Source organism: Mus musculus, chromosome 13 (assembly GCF_000001635.26).
Source record: "Mus musculus strain C57BL/6J chromosome 13, GRCm38.p6 C57BL/6J".
Taxonomy (NCBI): domain Eukaryota; kingdom Metazoa; phylum Chordata; class Mammalia; order Rodentia; family Muridae; genus Mus; species Mus musculus.
The window spans coordinates 95,622,095-95,642,676 of record NC_000079.6 but is presented as its reverse complement, the minus strand read 5'-3'; the positions used below and the strand labels follow the sequence as shown (position 1 = coordinate 95,642,676).

At 43.8% G+C, this 20,582-nt stretch overlaps 1 protein-coding gene across 3 annotated transcripts in view; it reads left to right on the top strand.

The window, feature by feature from the left end:
* Positions 1 to 15,500, top strand: part of Iqgap2 (IQ motif containing GTPase activating protein 2) — a 265,104-nt gene extending 249,604 nt beyond the window's left edge. For 2 of the 3 annotated variants that reach the window (NM_027711.1, XM_011244682.1), the window contains 6 exons: positions 4,872 to 4,959; positions 7,001 to 7,213; positions 10,493 to 10,653; positions 12,551 to 12,688; positions 13,622 to 13,730; positions 14,557 to 15,500. In NM_027711.1, the coding sequence (NP_081987.1) occupies positions 4,872 to 4,959; positions 7,001 to 7,213; positions 10,493 to 10,653; positions 12,551 to 12,688; positions 13,622 to 13,730; positions 14,557 to 14,670 (823 nt within the window). In that variant the 3' untranslated portion in view covers positions 14,671 to 15,500. The remainder of the gene's footprint in view (positions 1 to 4,871; positions 4,960 to 7,000; positions 7,214 to 10,492; positions 10,654 to 12,550; positions 12,689 to 13,621; positions 13,731 to 14,556) is intronic. The other variant, XM_011244681.3, reaches the window with a different exon arrangement.
* Positions 15,501 to 20,582: the final 5,082 nt, after the last annotated feature.

The following is a 20,582-nucleotide window of genomic DNA, read 5'->3' as shown; positions in this document are numbered from 1 at the left end:
TTTTCCACAGTGGTCACGCCATGTCATATTTTCCACAAACTACAAGGGTTTTCTAAATTTTACTCTACGTTATTCTCACCTCCCCTTTCCTTCTTTTCCCACGACAGACCACGGCAGTGGGTGTGGCGGAGGATTTCGCTGGGGCCTGGATCTGTAATTCCCCATTCATGAGTGATGCTCACCTTCTTCTCATGTGCTTACTGAGCAGTTGCATGTCACCTAAGGGCTCAGTGACTGTATCCCTAGCATCCATAGGGCCCTTGGTCCCAGTACTGGAAACAAACATACTTTACCTAGCTTTAAATGAAGTAGTTGTTATTCTTGAGTTGAAAGTGTTCTTTATATATTCATATTAGCAGATCTGTTATTTGCATATGTTTTGCGTCTTATATGCGATTTTGTATAGAAAAGGACATTGGGACTGAAGAGGTGGCTCAGCAGTTAAGAATACTTGTTGCTCTTGCAGAGGAATTGTGTTTGATTCACAGTGACCAAACGGAAGTTCTCACAACCATCTGTAATCTCAGGGGCCTTGTGCCCTCCTTCAAACTCCAAAGGCATGCATGTGTTGCATAGACATACATGCAGGCAAAACCCTTATACACACAAAATTATAAAATAACTAAAATAGAAAAGGACATTAATAAGAAAGAAAAAAATCAACTCAAAGAAGAGAGAGATAGAGGAAGGGGAGAAAGGAAGAGAGGAACGGAGGGAGGGAGAACTGTGCATGCGTGTGTGCGTGCGTGAGTGCATGCATGCATGTGCGCATAATTACAGTACTCTCAGGGACCTCATGAGGATGGAGGCTACCATCAGAATTTCACGGACAAGAACAGTAAAGGCAAGATGGATGGAAACAGATGTAAACTTTTCCCTGGGCAACATGCCAATTGGAATCAAGATTTAAATCCAGATAATTTTAACTCCTCCAGAGCCTATGCTCTTAATCACAGAGTTTTGCAATCCCTAAGGGCACAGGGCCTCGGAAGCCCTAGAAAAAATGAAAACTATTGCAGGGCAGTGACACCATCACATCTCTAAATTATAAAGAATTATACAGCTGTAAATCTCAATCACTATAGCCTACACTTCATCTTAAAATATGTGACCTTATAACTTTATTCAGCTCTCTTTTTCACAGAACTATGTGTTGACCTTGAGTCAGTATTTGTGGTTTCCAATCCTACTTAGCTGTGATATCGCTCACACTGTCATCTCTTAAGAATTTTCTCCTTCCCTGTGATTCAGCTTAAATAGCCATTATCCTACCAGAGACATTCCCTCACCTTCAGTTTACCCTAGCCAACGTGCTCAGTGGCCGAGGTGATGTTTGAGGACCACTGCCAACACTATGTACTGATATTACTGCCATTTTAAACACTACCAAGTATTTCTGAACTTCCACAAGCACCGCTTCCTTGTCAACCTTGGGCACACTGTAAAGCAGAAAGCCGGAGCCATGCGTGGAGAGGCCAGCCCTAGGAGCCTTTACCCAGCCGTGCTCTGTGCTCTTGTCCACAAGCCGAGTTCTGATGAGTAAACTCCCTGGTGGATTTCATTCTTCTTCAGTAATTCCTTCCCAGAGTTGGAGGCCTCTCCGTGTTTCGATGAGCCTGTCTTACAGATGGTTGAATACTCTACAGGCTGGTATACAACATGTCGGCTAGGCACAGCTAGAAAGTTACGTTTGCACTGGGTGAGGAGGGCACATTCAGAAGGTCATTGACAACAGTGACCCAAACTGGGAACTCTCTTTAGATGCTACTCTGCAAAGGTTTAAAGACCTTAAAGACCTCAGGGGCTTTTATCTTGGAAAGGTGCTAGAAGAGGGGATGGTGACTTGGGCTGTGACTCAGTGGTAGAGAATGTGCTTAGTTTGTTTATGTTTCATCCACAGCACAAACAGGAGGTAGGGATGGTAGGAGACACAGGTAACTCCCACAGGAGGATAAGGAACTGTGGATGATGCAGGCCGGCAGCTTGCTCTGGCTTCTGCAATGCTAGAACCCCAAGTGTGGTGATCTTTGTCTACCCATTAGGCCTTGGAGCTCTCTGTTGCTCCATCTGTGTTTCAGACAGTGGGCTGTCTTCCAGCAGCCTCTTTGTGCTGAGGTCCTATGACTAACTAGGTCTTTAGACTACTAGCTTCCAGTTGAGGAATGGCATGTTTGGCTATTGCAATTTCAAAAAAAAAAAATTTTTTTTTTAGTAGGATCCACACATAGAGCACACACATAAATGTTCTAAAAGCCACATTCTAGAAAGAATCATATGAAATCATTTCTCATCTTTCCATTTTTTCCAGTGTTTATTTACACATTTAAAATAATGACACATGATGAGTGTTCCTATTTATAGAATGTAGTGTGACATTTTGATACATGGGTGCCATATGCAGTGGTCAGATCAGGGTCACTGACAGGTCCGTCACCACGCTCATATGCCAGTGATTTTTTTTTTTTTTTTTTGGTTGGGAGCAGAATTGTTTAGTAATTGTGTTCTATTTAACTCAATGTATTAAAAACATTTTCATTTCTTATAGAAATGAATGGAAGAGATTGTTAAGGAGGTATTGTGCATCTGTGCTAAGTCTTTAGCTTAGAATGTGTGTCCTGCACTCACATCTGTCTGTCTGGTCCAGCCAGGTTTCAGGGGCTCAGTGGGATGTGATGGCCAGCAGCTGCCATCTTGTGCAACATAGTTCCCATGTGATGGCCAGCAGCTGCCATCTTGTGCAACATAGTTGCCATGGTTACAGGTGTGCTCCTCACCATCTGTCAGACCCCAACACAAAGGGCTGTTTACATGAAGTCTTTCTGTCAAACTGTTTCCCTTTTAAAAATTAAAACAAAACAAAACAAAACAAAAAAACCCTATAAGGATTACATAATTTGCACTGACCCACGCAGCTCATAAATCATAAACAGGAACTGTGAGGGGGTGGGGTGCGGGGAGCTCCAGGTAGCCTTCGATCTGCCCGATCTGCCTGTCCACAATGCCCTGTGCCCTTGAGCACATAGTAGGGAGGGGAAGTTGAGATCCCTGCACTTGAAGCAGGTGCCGGCTTAGATATAGACCGTGAAGGTAGAATTTTGACAATGAATTCCACAGGCCTGACGTCATCTAGAATTCCAAGAACAAAAAACAAAGTTATTTGTGCAATTTGTCCTTCAGCAACTCGTGAGCAAATAGTTTTCAGTCGCGATGGAAGCTGATATAAATGATGTCACGTAATTGTTAATTAGCAGAACGTAGCTGCTAGAACGTTGTTTCAAATAAGAATCACTCAGGGTCGACAGTTTTTTAAAATCATTCAAAGGTTTTGTTTTCAACTCCGTGTTTCTGCCTGAAAGCCAGGCATGGGGGAGCGTGCCTGTAATCCAAACATTTAGGATCTCAAATTTGAGGCCAGCCTGGGCTAGATGCTAAATCTCGGTCTAATTCATTCCTGATGATGATTAGAGGAAGCTGGGGTATGTGTGTGGGAAGGGACATGCAGCTTCCTGAGGCCTGGCCACCTCAGGAACACTGCCTGCCATCTCCCACGGGGCTATAATTAGCTGTGTACCCATGTTTGACTCTCTGGAGTCTTTAGTTGTGCATTCTCAGACAGCCTGAAAATCCCTGGCAGGCAGGGGTCACGGGGCTAGAGGAAATGGCTCTGCAGAGACCCTGGAGAAGGGAGAAGAGGAAGCTGTGTCTGTCAGGCACGCTCACTCTTCTTGTGAAGACGTGGCATAAATAGGAAATGGGAAAGGCCACATTTGCAAATGGCTTACTGGATCTTCTCCCATTTTTAAAATCTCACATTTGGGGTTAACCAGGACTGATTCAGGAGAAAGCCCCCCTTGTGGCTTCGGAATATGACTTATTTTCATTTCCAGTTTCATGCTGCATGAACAGTTCCTGCTGTGGATAAGGAAGAAAGTTATTCTCTCTGACAGCACTGAAATTCAGTAGAGGACCAGGGCTGTGATAAGAGCAAGCAGCAGCTCTGGCCTGTGTGTAGCTCACCAACTACTGCTGATGTTTCTGTCTTCTGGGAGATGAGAGCCTTTTTCAAACAAAATACTTCCCACCATGGCTAACGGTGGTCAAATGAGAACGGTTGCCCTTTTGCATTTTTTTGTCTTGTTGCTGTGTGGCTTCTATAGTATGAAGGTTTGAATTCAGGGCCCTCACACATGTTCTACAGAGATACATCCCCAGCCCCCCCCTTCGATGTAATTACATAAGCCAACCCCTAATTAAAAGGGACAGCCAGTTGCTAAAGAGCACCTATGGAAGAATGAATGGGTCAGCACTTCCAGGGTGGTTTGTCAGCCCTAAACTTGTCTAAAACAGCTCTCCTGTTCTCGGTTCCATGCATGCACATGTGTGCATGCACACGTGGACACACACACACACACACACACACACACACACACACACACACGGCTCTATCTGCCAGTCTCCTATGTCCCTTTGCTGGGCTCACCAAAAGCCTGTAGTTTCCAAGGCTCTCAGGTGACTTCTGCTTCCACTGGCCTTCCCACTGGCCTATACCTTTTCTGATGGAGCAAACGAGGCAGTTTAGTTATGATGTATCCACAGGCTCAGAAGTCAGTTAGGCAGGCCTTCCTATGTCCTTTCCAGCAGCAGGAATCTTATGACATAGTTGTGTGCAGTCCTGAGAGACTAAACTCACTGTCTTAAGCATCTAAAGCCCAGACGCTGCTTATCTGGCATCTGCAGGCTCTTAGGCGTTTTTGCGCAAGAGCACTTTAGGGAATCACGGAAGCGGCTTAATGTATTCCTATGAGAGAAACAGAGTTTTATGTATCCTAACTGCTGTCTGAACATCCGTCTCTTTTGTTCTCCTTTGTAAGGACCAAAAAGCTGATCATCGATGTGACCCGGAACCAGCCAGGGAGCACGCTGACTGAAATCTTAGAGACCCCAGCAACTGGGCAGCAGGTGACTGGTCTTCACATAATAAGTTAATAGATAGATGGCGGTGGTCTTCGTGTCCACACCAAATAGTCACTGTCACATAGAAACATACATGTCTGAAGTCCCTTAGTGTAGACGACGGACTTCATATCTGAAGCCCACATGGAATATCAGTAGGAGAGAAGTGGAAGATGCTTTCTCAAATGTGTACCGGGTGTTATTTTTTTTTCCTACAGTAGGAATCCAGTTCTATATGTGCAGAGCCTCTTGATGTGAACCATAAGCTTTGTCATGCAGTAGATGACTGGATACATCAGTGAAGAAACCGTGCTGTTGGATAGGATGTCAAAATCCTTGTTGTGTATCTGCTAACTTAGAAGAGAGACGATATCTCACACACACAAAAAAAAAAAAAAACATGCATCCAAAGTGAGAGTCTGAGGCCATGGTGTCCTGGTGCCTTTACATGGCTACACACAACTCAGGCTTCACGACAGTCTGAGATTAAACATTTTACTAACATCTTTTAGGTTGCATCATTAAACTGGACATCGTGGCATAGTGCCATTAATCCCTATATCTGGGAAGCAGAGACAGACAGATTTCTGTGGTCTGAGGCTAGCCTGCTCTACATAATGAGTTCCGGGATAGCCAGAGCTACATTAATTAGGTGCCTGTAGTACCAGCACTGGACAGAAGGCTCAGGAGGCCAAGGCCAGGCTGGGCTGTCTCAACAACAACAAAAGAAAAAAATTACTCAGTTCATTCTGAAATAAATCAATTAATCCCTGTGTTATTATTTTAGTGCCAGTAACTGCCACTTCCTAATCAATTTAACAGAATTGTCTAATTACTTCTTAATGGGTTATGCTCATAAATTTCCTGTCCTTCTTAATGTAATGGGTTGCCAAGAAATCATTCTGTCTGCAGATTTAATTTTTTTAAAAAAATCAAAACTTCAAGCCATCTTATGTATGAAAATGTGTGGATGTTTTTAAGCAATCTGGATATATAAATATACTGATTTAAGATTAAAGGGTTTGGTTTTGTTTTTAGCTCTGATTGTTTCAATATTTCCCAGATGTAGCATGAGTTAGTGACAAAGACCATACACAGACATCTGGACCTCACACACCTTCATGTCTCCTAGCTTGTGACTGGGGCCACTTAGAAATTTCTCTGGGCCTTAGCTGCCTTACCTGTAAAGTAATCTCTCAGTCACAGAGAAGACTAAATGAAACAGAGGCTAAGGAAGAGCATGCGAAACGGATGCAGTGGTGCCTGACACCGATTAAGTATATTATATTAAGTATATTGACTGCTGTTTCCCGCTGACCCAGTAAGCCATTTCTGTGCCCTGAAGCCCTATTGCTCTATAACAATTGTATCATAGAATTGATCTGAGGTGTCGGTTGCTGTGCGGTGAAATAGAACACCACCTGTCTCCTTGTATTACTGTCCTCTTGGACAGACTGGCTGGCTAGCAGTCATTTGTGTCCACACCACGCGCTTAGGAACTGTCATCTGCAGGAATATTTTTACCCAGTGGTTCAGAGGCACTCTGCTCCCAGTTTACTAGGAGAGAGGGATTCAGGGATGAGAAGGAAGCGCTCTGGCAGCCTTGCTGCTAAATGGCTCATGAATCTCTGTTAGAGGGTCTGGTTTGTGAGAACTCAGTGGACTCTCAGAGCCAGCCCCATGATAGTACAAAGTGTACTTTTAATTTCCTCAACTGGGCTACCCAGAAATTGAGATTCTTCATCCAGGGAATTACAAAATAATGATTATACTAAGGCAGTGTGTCACCTTGGCAAGAAAACAGCACCTTTGAACTTTGGCCAAATTAGGTCCAGTATTACATCTTCTTTAATTTTGGGTTTTTTTGCTGTTTTTGTTTGTTTGTTTGTTTGTTTGTTGCTTATTTTTGTTTGTTTTTTATTGGAATTTTTTTTTCAGAGTTTCCTTCAAAACCATGAAGAGCACATGAAAGTGGCAATCTTTAGACTTCATATTTGTGACATGGAGGGATGAGAGGAAAAGTGACATGTTGATATTCTCTCTTTAGGAACTAGAGCACGCCAAAGACATGGAGAGCCGTGCCGTTGTAGACTCCAGGACCCCGGAGGAAGGGAAGCAGAGCCAAGCAGTGATAGAAGATGCACGCCTGCCCCTCGAGCAAAAGAAGAGGAAGATTCAGAGGAACCTGCGGACGCTGGAGCAGACTGGACACGTGTCCTCCAAAAACAAGTACCAAGACATTCTCAACGAGATTGCCAAGGTGTCTGGGAATAGCTTTCTTTTCCACCTAGACCTTTGTTGGCACATGCGGGGCATCCTGGGAGATGACATGGGGACTCATGGGAACATACAGGGTTCCTGTTTTCCTTAATGTTCGGAATTTTTAAGGGTTTCAAGGGTTTGTGGCTTCTATAAGGAATTGATACAGCTCCCCCAGGCCAGGAGGAGAGTGCAAACACACCAGGGTGGCCACTCTGGGGGTGTGGCGAGCAGTGCTGGTACAACTTTAAGCCACGCTACTTGGGTTCTTTTGCTTGCTTGCTTGCTTGCTTGCTTGCTTGCTTGCTTGCTTGCTTGCTTGCTTGCTTGTTTTGTGACATTGGGAAATACTGTTTTCTTCATTGTTAGCTGTCATAAAATCTTGATTGCTCTTCAGAGCTGCCATTGAGATGGTAACTCTAGCCGGGCAATGGTGGCACATGCCTTTGATCCCAGCACTTGGGAGACAGAGACAGGCAGATTTTGAGGCCAGCCTGGTCTACAGAGTGAGTTCCAGAACAGCCAGGGCTACACAGAGAAACCCTGACTCGAAAAACCAAAAAAAAAAAAAAAAAAAAAAAAAAAAGAAAGAAAAAGAAAAGAGAGATGGTAACTCTATGTCCCAGGGAATTTGCTTTGAAGCAGTTGAGCCTTACCCCAGCTCAGACTCAAAGGTTTATTTCTGTTTCTCATGGCACATTTTTTTTTTTTTTGCACTTGAGAGTTTCCTGGGAAAGTAATCTCAACTTTGTGCATGGAAGCAGGAAGTGGTTGAGATCTGTTTGCTGAGGATAAGGAAGGACATATTTGGGTAAAAAAGACGTTTCATTCTTTTGACTCAAATGTACACATTCATGTGGGTCTGAGCTTAAAGGCAGTTAAGTGATTAGAGGGGCACCCTCTTTGTCATCCCCTGGAGGGGATGGTCACTTTAGCAAGAAGGGTTATTTCTCCTGCCCTGAGTAATGGAAAGAAGCCATCGTTTCTTTTCAAAGTGTGGGTGGAGAATAGCTCCCTTTGAGAATATGAGATAGAGAACTCAGAACTGTTTGCCGAAGTTGAGGAAGCTCTGTTTAGTAGCAAAGTTTTTTTTCAATAGGTGTTTGGGAATCTGCCTCGGAGTTCCTGAAACAGTTGGTTTTAATCTGTTCACTAAGGAAGCGTAGTGGGAAAGACACCATTCTCAAGGGAAATGTTCTTGTAGTTTACTGGATTATTTTAAATTTTATTTAAAGAGATCATGAGTGTGTGTGTGTGTGTGTGTGTGTGTGTGTGTGTGTGTGTGTGTGTGTGTGTGTCTGAGTCCGAGTGTCAGCACACATGTACTGCAGTGTATGCATGGAGGGAGGTCAGAGGACAACCTTTGTGAGTTCTCAGCGCCTACCTTTTAGAGGCAGAGTTTCTCTTGTCTGCTGCGCAGAGTCTTCCCGGCTAGCTGGCCCACGAGCTTCCAGCCAACTCTGGTTCCCAGCTCCCATCTCACAGAAGAAACACTGCAATTACAGCTGTATGCTGCCACATCTTGAGTTTTTATATGGGTTCTGGGCCTCAAACACAAGTCACTGGGCTTGCATGGCAAGCGCTTTTACCTACTGAGAGCTCTCCCCAGCCCTTACTAAATGACTTCTTAAACCTAAAGCTGCAAGTTCAGTTTTAACTCGACTCTCATAATCTATGAGCAGGAAGACAAAAAAAAAAACTGTATCCTATTTAAATCTTCTTGCTATCTGAAGGGAACTGGGTTTAGGATTCCAGCTGATAACATGGATGCTCAAGTCTCTTATATGAAATGTGGAATGTTTGCATTTGAGCTATTCACATCCTCCCACTCATGTTTTACTAAAAAGTAAAATGAAATGTGTCTCACCATGTTGCCAAGACTGACTCACCCCTGGGCTCAAGCCATCTTCCTGGCTCAGCCTCTGAAGTGGCTGGGACCAACAAGTGTGTGCCATCATAATGGCATGCGTGTGTGTGTGTGTGTGTGTGTGTGTGTGTGTGTGTGCGTGTGTGTGTGTGTGTGTGTGTGTGTGTGTGTGTAATCTAAGTGCTATGTAAATATGTGCTAGTCTATATTGCCCAGGGAGTGATAAAAGGCTAAATATGCTCATTACAAAGACAGTTTTCTTTTTTTTCTCTGTATTTTTAGTTCTTAGTGGTTCAAATTCAGTGGGGGGCTGTAGAAACAGAGTCTTAGTCAATTGTAAGTTTTCAGTTTTCAATCTTCTCAAGTCATGAGAGCCATCGCTAAAGGGAGATACAATGTACACATTAACTTTTTGGGCTTAAAATATTCTCCAAAGAGGAAAGTTCAACGCAGTCTGAAGAAATCCCATCTCTCCAGCTAATGTTTTCTTTGTATTCCCTTTTTCCATTACCGACTTGGTGGTGGAGCCTCCTGTCTTCCCAGTTGCTCTCTAGCTCTTCATCTCCTCCAGGAACACTTTGAACTTCTGAACTGCTTGCCTCGGTGCTGGGGTGACAGGTGTGCGGCATCGTGCCTAATTTGTCGGACCCAGGGCTTCATGCATGCTGTTGAGCAAGCGCTCTACCAACTGAACTACATCCCAGCCTTTTGTGCCTTTTTAAAAGCTTTTTCTTTTTTTCTTAAACTATTTGGTGATTCCCAATTTAGTGGGGGAGGATGTCTGTAAAATGTGTGTTTATATGTATCTGTGAAGTGTGTGTGTGTGTGTGTGTGTGTCTATACTCTTCTCTGAGTAGGTTGATGAAATCCAGAGGTTAACACTGGGTGCCATTCTTCATAGCTTGCTACCTTAGTTTTGAGACAAGTCTCTCCGGAACCTGAATTTCACAGCACTTTCAGCTAGCTAACTAGCTAGCCAATGACACCCCCCCCCCCGCACCCCCAGGTCTCCTTGTCCCTGCCCCTCAGCTCTGGGGCTACTCATAGGCACCACCATGCCAGGCTTTTATGTGAGAATTAGGGATCTGAACTCAGTCCCTGGGAAAGCACTTTACTGACTGACCCATCTCCCCAGCCCACTTCCCTCACTGAGGGGGGTGGAAATAAACTTTAGTAACCCTCTTAAAATACAAATTGGACGTTTTCCAGTTCTGAGGCAGAAAGTGGTAACAGTGTGTGTTGTGTTGTGTTGTGTTAATATATATGATGAGGTAGGTGCCTGAGATAAACCATAATCAGCAGTTATATGCTGGCCTGCTGCCTGCTTTTTCTTCTTCTAAAGTATCAGTCTTTAGAAGAAGCAAGAAGCAGGCTCGCTTCAGCCCGTCATTATAAAGCCTTTACTTGTTTCAGGATATTCGAAATCAAAGAATCCACCGCAAGCTTCGAAAAGCTGAGCTGTCGAAACTTCAGCAAACCCTGAACGCACTTAATAAGAAGGCAGCGTTTTATGAAGATCAAATTAATTATTACGACACCTACATCAAGACCTGTGTAGACAACCTGAAAAGAAAGTGAGTTCAGATCCCCTTGGTGTCCGTTCTCAGGGCTTTGCTTTGTTTGGGGAGACTACGGTACTGGTGGTGGCCTGGGTTGGTTTGGAACTGTTCTAGTCTGCTTTCGATTTGCTGATAAAGACCATGGCCAAAGCAGCTTAGGGGGAAAAGGGTTTTATTGGCTTGCATATCCTAATCACAGTCCATCAGTGAGGGGACTCAAGTAGAAACCTGGAGGCAGGAAGTGAAGCAGAGAACACAGAAGAGTGCTGCTCACTGGCTTGCTCCTCATGGATTGCTCAGCTTGCTTTCTTATAGAACCCAGGGCCACCAGCCTAGGGATGACGCCACCCACCGTGGGCTTACCCCCACCACTCCACCACCCCCACCCCACTCCTGCCATTGATTACTAATTAAGAAAATGTCCTACAGGCTTGCCTACTGCTGATCTTATGGAGGTGTTTTCTCAATTGAGGTTTGCCTAGATTGGCTTTAAAGTGACTTTAAGGTCTCCAATGACTTTAGATGAGTCAACTTAACATAAAACTATCCAGCACCTATGTGTTTACTGGACTTGAGATTGTTTATGATGAACAGGATTTTGTTTACCTGATGATGTTAGATAAGTCAGGTATTTGCTAATTGCACAAAACAACTTAATGATCTAAATTTTAATGATTTAGAATTCCATGTTGATTTTTTTGTTTGTTTTGTTTTTCGAGACAGGGTTTCTCTGTGTAGCCCTGGCTGTCCTGGAACTCACTCTGTAGACCAGGCTGGCCTCGAACTCAGAAATCCACCTGCCTCTGCCTCCCGAGTGCTGGGATCAAAGGCATGTGCCACCACGCCCGGCCATGTTGATGTTTTTAAAAGTCATTCCTGACACAATAGATCAAATTTTGGCAGCTCTCTCTCATATCCATTAGTATACAAATTATAAAATTTTTTATATACAATATAATGACTCTCAGTGACAACTCTTTGTTGATAATTATTCTTATCTCTAGACTGGGTCAATGCTGATTAAAGTTTAATTGCCCATTTAAGTGTGTGATACAATGTTTCCAGATAACCTTCCTCTGCATAAAAAGCAGTAGGAAATGATACACTGTAGGAAAATCGATAGTATTACTCACAGGAAGTCTGAAGAAAAGAGATCAGTCTCCTCACCTCCCAGCTCGGCTCCAGTCTTCATTCATTTGCTTGTAGGGCTGTGCAAGTCTTTTTTTTTTTTTTTTTAAACACTCTACCCAAGAAGAAATCAATCAAGCAAACTTTCAGTCAAAAATAATCCCTAGTGGTCTGGCTTCACAGGGCATTACAGCAACTTTAAGATATGAACTCTGTATTCCTAATGTGGGTTCTGAGTCTCCTATAGTTTGTGATCTTGTTTTTCTTATATTTAACTCAGGATTGAGAATGCCATCTTCTCTGGTGTGGCTATGAAAAGCTAAATGAAAGTTACTTATAGCAAAGGAATGTGTTGATTTCAAAGCACCATGGAAACTGCTCATTTTGGAAAATACAAACTGATAGGTTTAAAGCATATATTTGGAACATAATATGTATAAAGCATGTATTTGGGACAGGGCTAAATTAGTTTTATTAATACCTTCACTTTGGAACAGCAAGTTCATGTAGTTACTCCAGGGCTACCTACAGTGACTTATAAGACAGACACTTAGTTCGGTATGCCTGAGAACACAGCATACTTTTTATTTTAAATACCAACTTCAGTCACTTAGGAAATCCAGTTGGGTAGTGATTCCAAATCATGGGGACGATTGTCACCTTCTATTGCAGATCAGTACACACACCCCCGCCCCACCCCTCCCAGCAGTGGGGTCACTCTGGGCATAGTGGCTGCGCTGTCAGGAACATCTTGACAACAGGTCGTCTGTTCTGTTTTGCTCAGAAATTCTCGGAGATCAATTAAACTGGATGGAAAAGCAGAACCCAAAGGAACGAAGAGAGTGAAGCCAGTGAGGTACACGGCAGCAAAGCTACATGACAAAGGCGTCCTGTTGGGCATAGATGACCTTCAAACCAACCAGTAAGTACAGGCCAGCATCTGCGGACAACACACCTGCCCTCCACTCACACACACGCTGACTAAGCATTCCTCGGTGGTCCCTGGTGGCTTGGAGGGTCTGTTTGTTCTAGCAAGGCTTAGCCTAGATTACGGATCACTGGTCTTACCCCACCACCCGACCTTCAGCATCAGGCACTGATGTGATCAGTCCTGGGAAGTGTGTGTACCCAGAAGTTATGTGTCCTGAGGTTTGTCCAGTGTATGGATCTGAGGGTCTCTCTTGGTCCCTTCATAAGAACTGAGACAGAGCAGTGAGCATGAAAAGGCTGCCTTTTGATCTTGGTGCAGGAGTTCCGTGCAGTTACTAAACAGTGTTTGCATTTCAAAACCTCGAGCTTTGATAGACCCTAGTCAGAACCACCTCCCACAAAGCTGGGAGTGTGTGAATTCAAGGTGGAAGGACCAACAGAAATGGTGGCGCACACACAGCCCAGCAGGCACACCATGCTCTGCCTTTGCAAGGAACCATGAGCCTCATGCATAAACCTCCTGTCTTCCTTTGTCTCAAGAGAAGTCGTCCTTTGGCTGTGGCCTTCTCTCTGACTCCCTCCTCCTTCCAGGACCTGACCCACAACATCTGATTCTATAAGCTCTGAGAATACACCTTTTCATCTCATGAAGTTTCTCTAAAGACTATTACCTAATGAACATTGCTGTCCCAACAGCGGTATCAGTCAATGTCCAAAGATCACACCTGCTAGTTCCTTTGTAATTAAAAAAAAAAAAAAAGAAATCTAGCTCAGATCCCAGTAGTGGAAGATGATGCAGAGTGTTTGGCAGCCTTGGGATCGTCACACTAGTCTGCTCACTGGTCCTGAGTTGAGGCTCTGTTAGTTTCTTCTTCTTTAGTGGTTTACTTGTGGTTGCACGTGGCTGACTGTTCCTCTTCAATAGGTTTAAGAATGTTATGTTCGATATCATAGCTACTGAGGACATGGGCATCTTTGACGTCAGATCCAAATTCCTCGGTGTTGAGATGGAAAAGGTACAACTCAATATTCAGGTGAGCTGGGATGAAGGCCAGCGTGGATCTCTCTGCACTACACAGTACCTAACAAACAGGGCTGCGGTGGCGCACGCCTTTAATCCCAGCACTTGGGAGGCAGAGGCAGGCGGATTTCTGAGTTCGAGGCCAGCCTGGTCTACAGAGTGAGTTCCAGGACAGCTAAGGCTACACAGAGAAACCCTGTCTCGAAAAAAACAAACAAAAAAACAAAAAAAAACCAGGGCTTCGAAAGCCCTGAGTTTAATTCCTGGAACTCAGATGGTGGAAGGAGAGAACTTTCACATGTTGTCCTCTGACCTCCACATGCATGGACGGACACACACACACACACACACACACACACACACACACAAAATTTTTTAATTGTAAGACTGAAATGAAAATCGTGTCTGATATTAACTGGATAATAATTTTCTTTCATGCAGTTTTTTTTCCCAGTGCTGAAGCTCAAGGCCAAAAGCTCTCACACACAAACTAGCTCTGTACCCCCAAATTATAACTGCAGCCCTCTCTCTATCATTAAAGTCATTTTCTTCCACGCAGAGCAGTAATTCTCTAAGTGTGTCCTGACCACAGCACCACTCACTGTCACTTAGGAACTTGTTAAAATGCAGCTCTCACCACAGAGCTGCCATAGCACAAGTCCCCAGGCCCAGGGCACGGGATTCCAAGTCCTAACTCACCTGTATTGTTAAGCCGACTAATGCTTTGGAAGCCACAGTGGGATTATTGGATCAGCCGGGTCTATTTCATCATTGATTCTTCCAGTCTGTTTTTAAGCAACGACGTCACACTGCGATGTCACCCTTCCCTCCCGTTCCAGGACTTACTTCAGATGCAGTATGAAGGGGTGGCCGTGATGAAAATGTTCGACAAGGTGAAAGTGAACGTGAACCTTCTCATATACCTGCTCAACAAGAAGTTCTACGGAAAGTGACGTGCCGTCTGCCGAGGGACTCGTGGATTCTCTATTGCCTGCCTTGAGAAATGGGCTTGTCTAGTATTTTTGTTTGAAAACATGATTGGAATCACGGCTTATAAGTGTCTGAATTTTTTTTAAGACCAAAACTGTTCTGAAGAATGTAGCCATGTGCCTTTTTGATAATTGGATACTGCAGCAGAGGGATAGACAAGATGGGCTGAGGGGACACACACACACACACACACACACACACAGTACTGTGGCACAGGTACTGCCTCGGAAAGTTCTGAATACCCTGTGATCTATTTTAAAGTAGGGGGGAGAAAGTTTAGCTGACTAGGGACAAATGTATAAACCTATTTTCCTATGAAAAGAAATTTTAAATGTCCCACTTAAATGATTAATTCTTCATAGATTGTTTTCTATCTGTGGAGAAATAGAGATCTAATTAATTTGTAATGAATTATTTAGACATAGAGTTCTAAGCCCTGTCTTCTGGGAATTATCAGTTTTAAAGAGAACTTTTGTGCAATTCCAAATGAAGTTTTTATAAGTAATTGAAAGTGATGATACAATAACACTTTCTGTATAAAAGTATATATTTTATGTGATTTATTCAATTTACTCCAAGTGCACTACTGCCTCATGGGAAGGCTCCTGTATGGGAGTCACAGGAAACACGGTGGACAGCAGGTATAGACCCCCACCTTCACCCGCACCATTTATTTGAATACTTCAATTGTGCCTCTCAATTTTTTTGTAATGCTATCAAATCAGTATCCAGATGGTTTTTAAATGTATTCTTTGAAAATTGTTTTATGTAAAATAAATGTTACTTAATTACATGAATGTGGTAGAGTTTTTTTTTGGGGGGGTGTTTTAATAAGTCCAATTTACTTAGTGGGTAGAAGACTCTTGGTGGGACTCATCAGGGAAAGAAGTCATATACCCAGAGCTGTGCAGATTAGGGTACAGAGAAAGCTGCTGCAGGAGGGGACACGGGACTTCAAGTTCGACCATCCGTAGATGAGCTGATCCACAGGCAATCTAGAGATCCAGTCAGCCTTGTACTTACCACTCATCCCAAGCCGAGGCGGGGAGAGGGGCTGAAGGTCAGAACAAATCTCTTTGAATTACAAAGGTCACGCTTGCCTCCTTCCTGTTGGCTAATAGTAGGTTCCAGCCAGCTAGAGTCCTCACCTCAGTCTGTTTTGTATGGTTATAACGAAATGTGCTTGTAGCTGGGCACTCTGTAAGACAGAAATGCTCATTTAATTCCAAGTTCTTGAGGGCTCTGATAAGGGCAGCAGCTGCTCATATTCCATAATAGTACATGAGGAAGAAATGAAGCACCCAGGGGCCAAACCACCCTTTCCCATGGGTCGCCTAAGACCATCAGAAAACAGAATATTTACACTATGACTCATAATGTATTATAAAATTCAGGTATGAAGTAGCAATAATATGATAATTGTATGGTTGGGGGTCACCACAGCACGAAGAACTGTATTAAAGGGCCGCAGCCTTGGGAAGGCTGAGAACTACTGCTTTATAGAACAATCCACTCTGCCCCCAAGCCCTAATCCAGCCTCTTGAAGACACTACTCTATTCATGAAGTTAGAACTCCTACGGTTTAATTAACCGTTAAAGGTCCCACCATCTCCCAACATCTTTATTGAGACTCAAGCTTAAAGATGGGTTCAATACACAGTCCAAACTGCTGCGGTGGTCTCTAGGCCACTAAGAATCCAGTTAAAACAAGCAGTGAAGAGAGAACGATCTGTTATTGAAAGAAAGAGAAAGCATAGTAGGAGTTTGGGCCTTTGGGCTAGACCTTCCCCAACACCTTACTCATTTATTGAACAGGTTTTATTTTCCTTAGGGATTGTAAAATCTGCTTATTAGAGAAAAATGAACTTAAGTTTAAAATCAACATAATTTGGAAAATTCTCAGAAAGTAGAGTCCTATTTTTTATAATTTATTTTTATTTTATGTGCATTGATGGTTTGCCTGCATGTATGTCAGTGTGAAAGTGTCCGATCTTGGAGTTATAGACAGTTGAAAGTTTCCGTGTGGTTTCTGGGAATTGAACCTGGGTCCTTTGAAAGAGTAGTCAGTGCTCTTAACCACTGAGCCATCTCTCCAGCCCCAGAATCCTCTATTTTTCATAGCTGTTTCAGACTACATTGTTTTTTCAATGTTTACAGTTTCTATGTGTATGAGAGTATTGACCTCATACGTGCATGTGCCCCCTGTGCATGCCTGGTGTCTATAGCTGTCACAAGAGGGCATCAGACCCCCTGGCACTGGAGCTAAGGACAAGCCATTGTGTGGGAAATGGGAATTGAACCTGGGTCTTCTGCAAAAGTAACAATTGCTGTGAACTGCTGAGCCATCTCTCTAGCCCCAAGCAACATATATTCTTGACAAATACTGCAGAACAATTCTATCACAACAATTGATAACCCTGGGAGTAGTTTGTTTTTGTTGTTTTGTTTTGTTTCACTTACACATCATTAGCCTTAATGTGACTCTTAGTAGAAGCAATCGGGTAAGTTTCATCTTAAGAGCAAATTTTCCTCTTCCTACAGCCAGTATTGGGGAAAGGGTGCTTTAGTTAGGGTTTCCATTGCTGTGAACAGACACCATGACGAAGGCAACTCTTATGGCCTATGTACGCACATCTGTGTGGTTCTGCTTGCCTGTGCGTGCATGTGTGGAACCAGAGGGTCACCTTCGAATGTCTTCCTCTATCACTGTTCCATCTTGGTTTTTGAGACAGGGTCTTTCATTGATACTAGAGCTTGCCTTTTAGCTCTGTTGGCTGGCTAGACCCTAGGCTTCACCTTTGACTCCCCACCCTCCTCCCCCACCCTCCTCCCCAACCCTCCTCCCCATCCCTCCTCCCCAGCACTGTGATTACAGGCCTGCAGCACTATGCCTGGCTTCTACATGGGTACTGAGACTGGTACTCTAGTTCTCACGCTTGTGCAGGAAGCCCTTCCTTCCACTGAACCATCTCCCCAGCCCCCACCTGACTTGCCTTTGTAGGCCATTAACACTAAACAATGGAAACTATAGTACTTTTCACAAAGTTGGTTCCTGTATTTTGGCATGATCGTGTTTCCAATATTATAAGACATCTAAAGAGTACTGTATTCCCCAAGCTTCTATAGTGGCACCTGACACTTTAGTTTTCATATAGCGTCTCACTGTGCATCCCCGGCTGGCCTGGAACTAGCTATGTAGACCAGGCTGGCCTAACTGCTGGCACTAAAGGTATGTGCCACAACTGGCCCATACCTGGCACTTTAAAAGGCAAAAGCCACGGCAGTACACACTGCCTCAGTCACTTCTCCATCGATATGCTTGCTCTGTGAGCTCCAGAGAGGGAAGGCCTGGGTACGTTATTCAGGAACTTAGTGACCAAGTAGGATACTAACCTGTGTTGTCATTGTGTGGTACAAACCATCAGAGCTTTAATGTGCAGGTCCCTGGGGCAGCTTGTGGGTGGGTGTGTGGACACTAATTAGAATTACCATTCATGATGTGACTTTTATGACTCTTGTGGTTAAGTGGGGGTTAGTGGTATCCCTCAGACATCTAGAGAAGCAACCGCAGAACTGGGAATGGCGAGAGTGTACTTCGTGTGTGTTAGAGCTTACTGCCAGTTAGCTATTTGAAAGTGCCATTGCCTCAGGTACTGAAGCCAGGACTTGGTAATGGCTTAAAACAGTCTCTAAGCTCCAAGTCATTGGTTCTCAGCCTTCCTAATGCTGAGACCCTTTAATACATTTCCTCATATTGTGTTGATACCCAGCCATAAAATCATTTTTATTGCTACCTCATAGGTGTAATTTTGCTACTGTTATGAATCATAATGTAACTTTTTTCGGAGCTAGAAGTTTGCCAAGGGAGTCACGATCCACAGGTAGAAAACAGTCGCTCCAGAAGCTGTGTGCTTCCCACGCCTCAATTGAGTGCCTGGCAGTGCCTTAGAAATAGTAGGTGCAGAAAGGAGTCTGTAGATGAGGTGCGGAGGACAGTGAGCATCCCTTCCCATGTCCTCATGAATCCAATACTTCTTTACATGGACAGTTGGATGGATGGAGCGTCTACTGATGATCTCGTGCCAACCGAACATCCTTTCGATTTCCATATAAAACAGTGGGTATGGACTTAGTCAGCTGCCTTGTTTTCCTTATAATGTAAAAGCTCTACGCTAAAATACACTAGAGTTTATCCCTTTATACACAAACTGAAGTTTCTGTTTTAAGACGGAATCTCATGTAGCCCAGCTGACGTCAAAGTCACCATAGAACCTAAGTAGCTGAGGGTGGTCTTGAACTCCTGGTGGTCCTGCCCTTGCCTCTCAAGTGCTGGGATTACAAGTGTGCACCACAGTGACCCGATGAACAAAACATTTGTTTTGTTTTAAACACATACTAAATTTGGCCCTTGCTCAATAATTTGGCCTAGGCCATATAGGTGCTTACCACTGTCCTGGGGGCTAGTTAATGGAAATACTTGTTATTCCATCATGAGAGACACTATTTCTAAACCTAAAATACCAATACAAGTTTGTAACAACAAAAGACAAAAACAGGTCTCCTCCTAGCTAGTTTGGAATTTATTTAAACCTACTGTTTGCTTGGAGAATGAATGTGGAGGTCTTAGGCACACCAGGAAGTGCCTCTCCTTTCTTCCTGTGGTTTCATGGGACATGGACTCTCATATTACCACCACCAGCTGCTATAAAAGGAAATGACTAGGTGAATTCCTAGAATATTCTGTTATCTTTGGAGAGCTTTGAATAGAGCCATGGAAACAATACCCGAAACAGGTAGAGTTAGTGGCTAAAAGGAACAGTGCTCCTAACATCCAGAGATTAACATTTACACCGCGATGATGCCATGTTTGTTTTTAAACACTGGTGCAAACCATCAACAGGGGAGGATGGCTAATGACTCACACTGTTTGGTGCCAGGCAAGTTAAAATGGGGACTGTAAAAGCCCAGTGTATGCAAATCATCCCATTGGGAACGGCGCTGTAAAGCTGAGACTCCTTTGTAGGGAAGCCCTGGTGAGCTTGTCCATCATTCACAACGAATGAACATCCATTATAAAAGTGACAGAAAGGTTGGGCGTGAGTGGCAAAGAACTAAAGCTGAGGGACTTGGCGTCCTTTTCTCCGCACTTGCATTCCATTGGCCACAACTACTGAGAGATGATTTCAAGTCTCACAAAGGATGGTGTTTGATAATCCTCAAATATCAGGCAGTTAAATATAAAGGGTGTGGCACCCTCAGATCAGGCTCTCCTTAGAGATCTGAAACCAAACCACTTTTGTTCACTGAAGGATACATGAATGTGGAATATTAGTTTGTTTGATTTTGTTTCAGACAAGGGCTTACTATGTAGTAGCACAGGCTGGCCTAGAACCTACAACTCCCCTGCTTGTGTCTCTCTGGTGCTGAGACGGCAGGTGTGTGCCACCATGCCTGATTTGGAACCACAGTCCGTTTTTCTGGCTCTCTCTAAAGCTATGGTTGACAAAGTATGTTCACTGCCACCCACAGCCCACAAGTATCCCCAGCAACAGCAGCAGCAGCAGCGCCTCAGACCAACTGCATCAAAGTCTCTGGAGACACAGCCCAGCGCTGTGGGTTAAATCTTCCCGCTGACTTGGGTCCATCCATGCTAATGTCTGAATACCATGTCTTACTCTAAATATTTGTGTGGGAGCTCTCAGAGCTCATCCTCGCCCAGGGGCGTTTTCAGTACATTGGTCCAGGATGGAGTCCAGAGATCCACATTCGTACATGCTAAAAGTTACAATTGCTTCTGAAGGTACTTTCAAATTCCTTTCTAAGTGGTCTCATAATTCATAATCAGGGGCTGGCGAGATGGCTCAGTGCTTGAGAG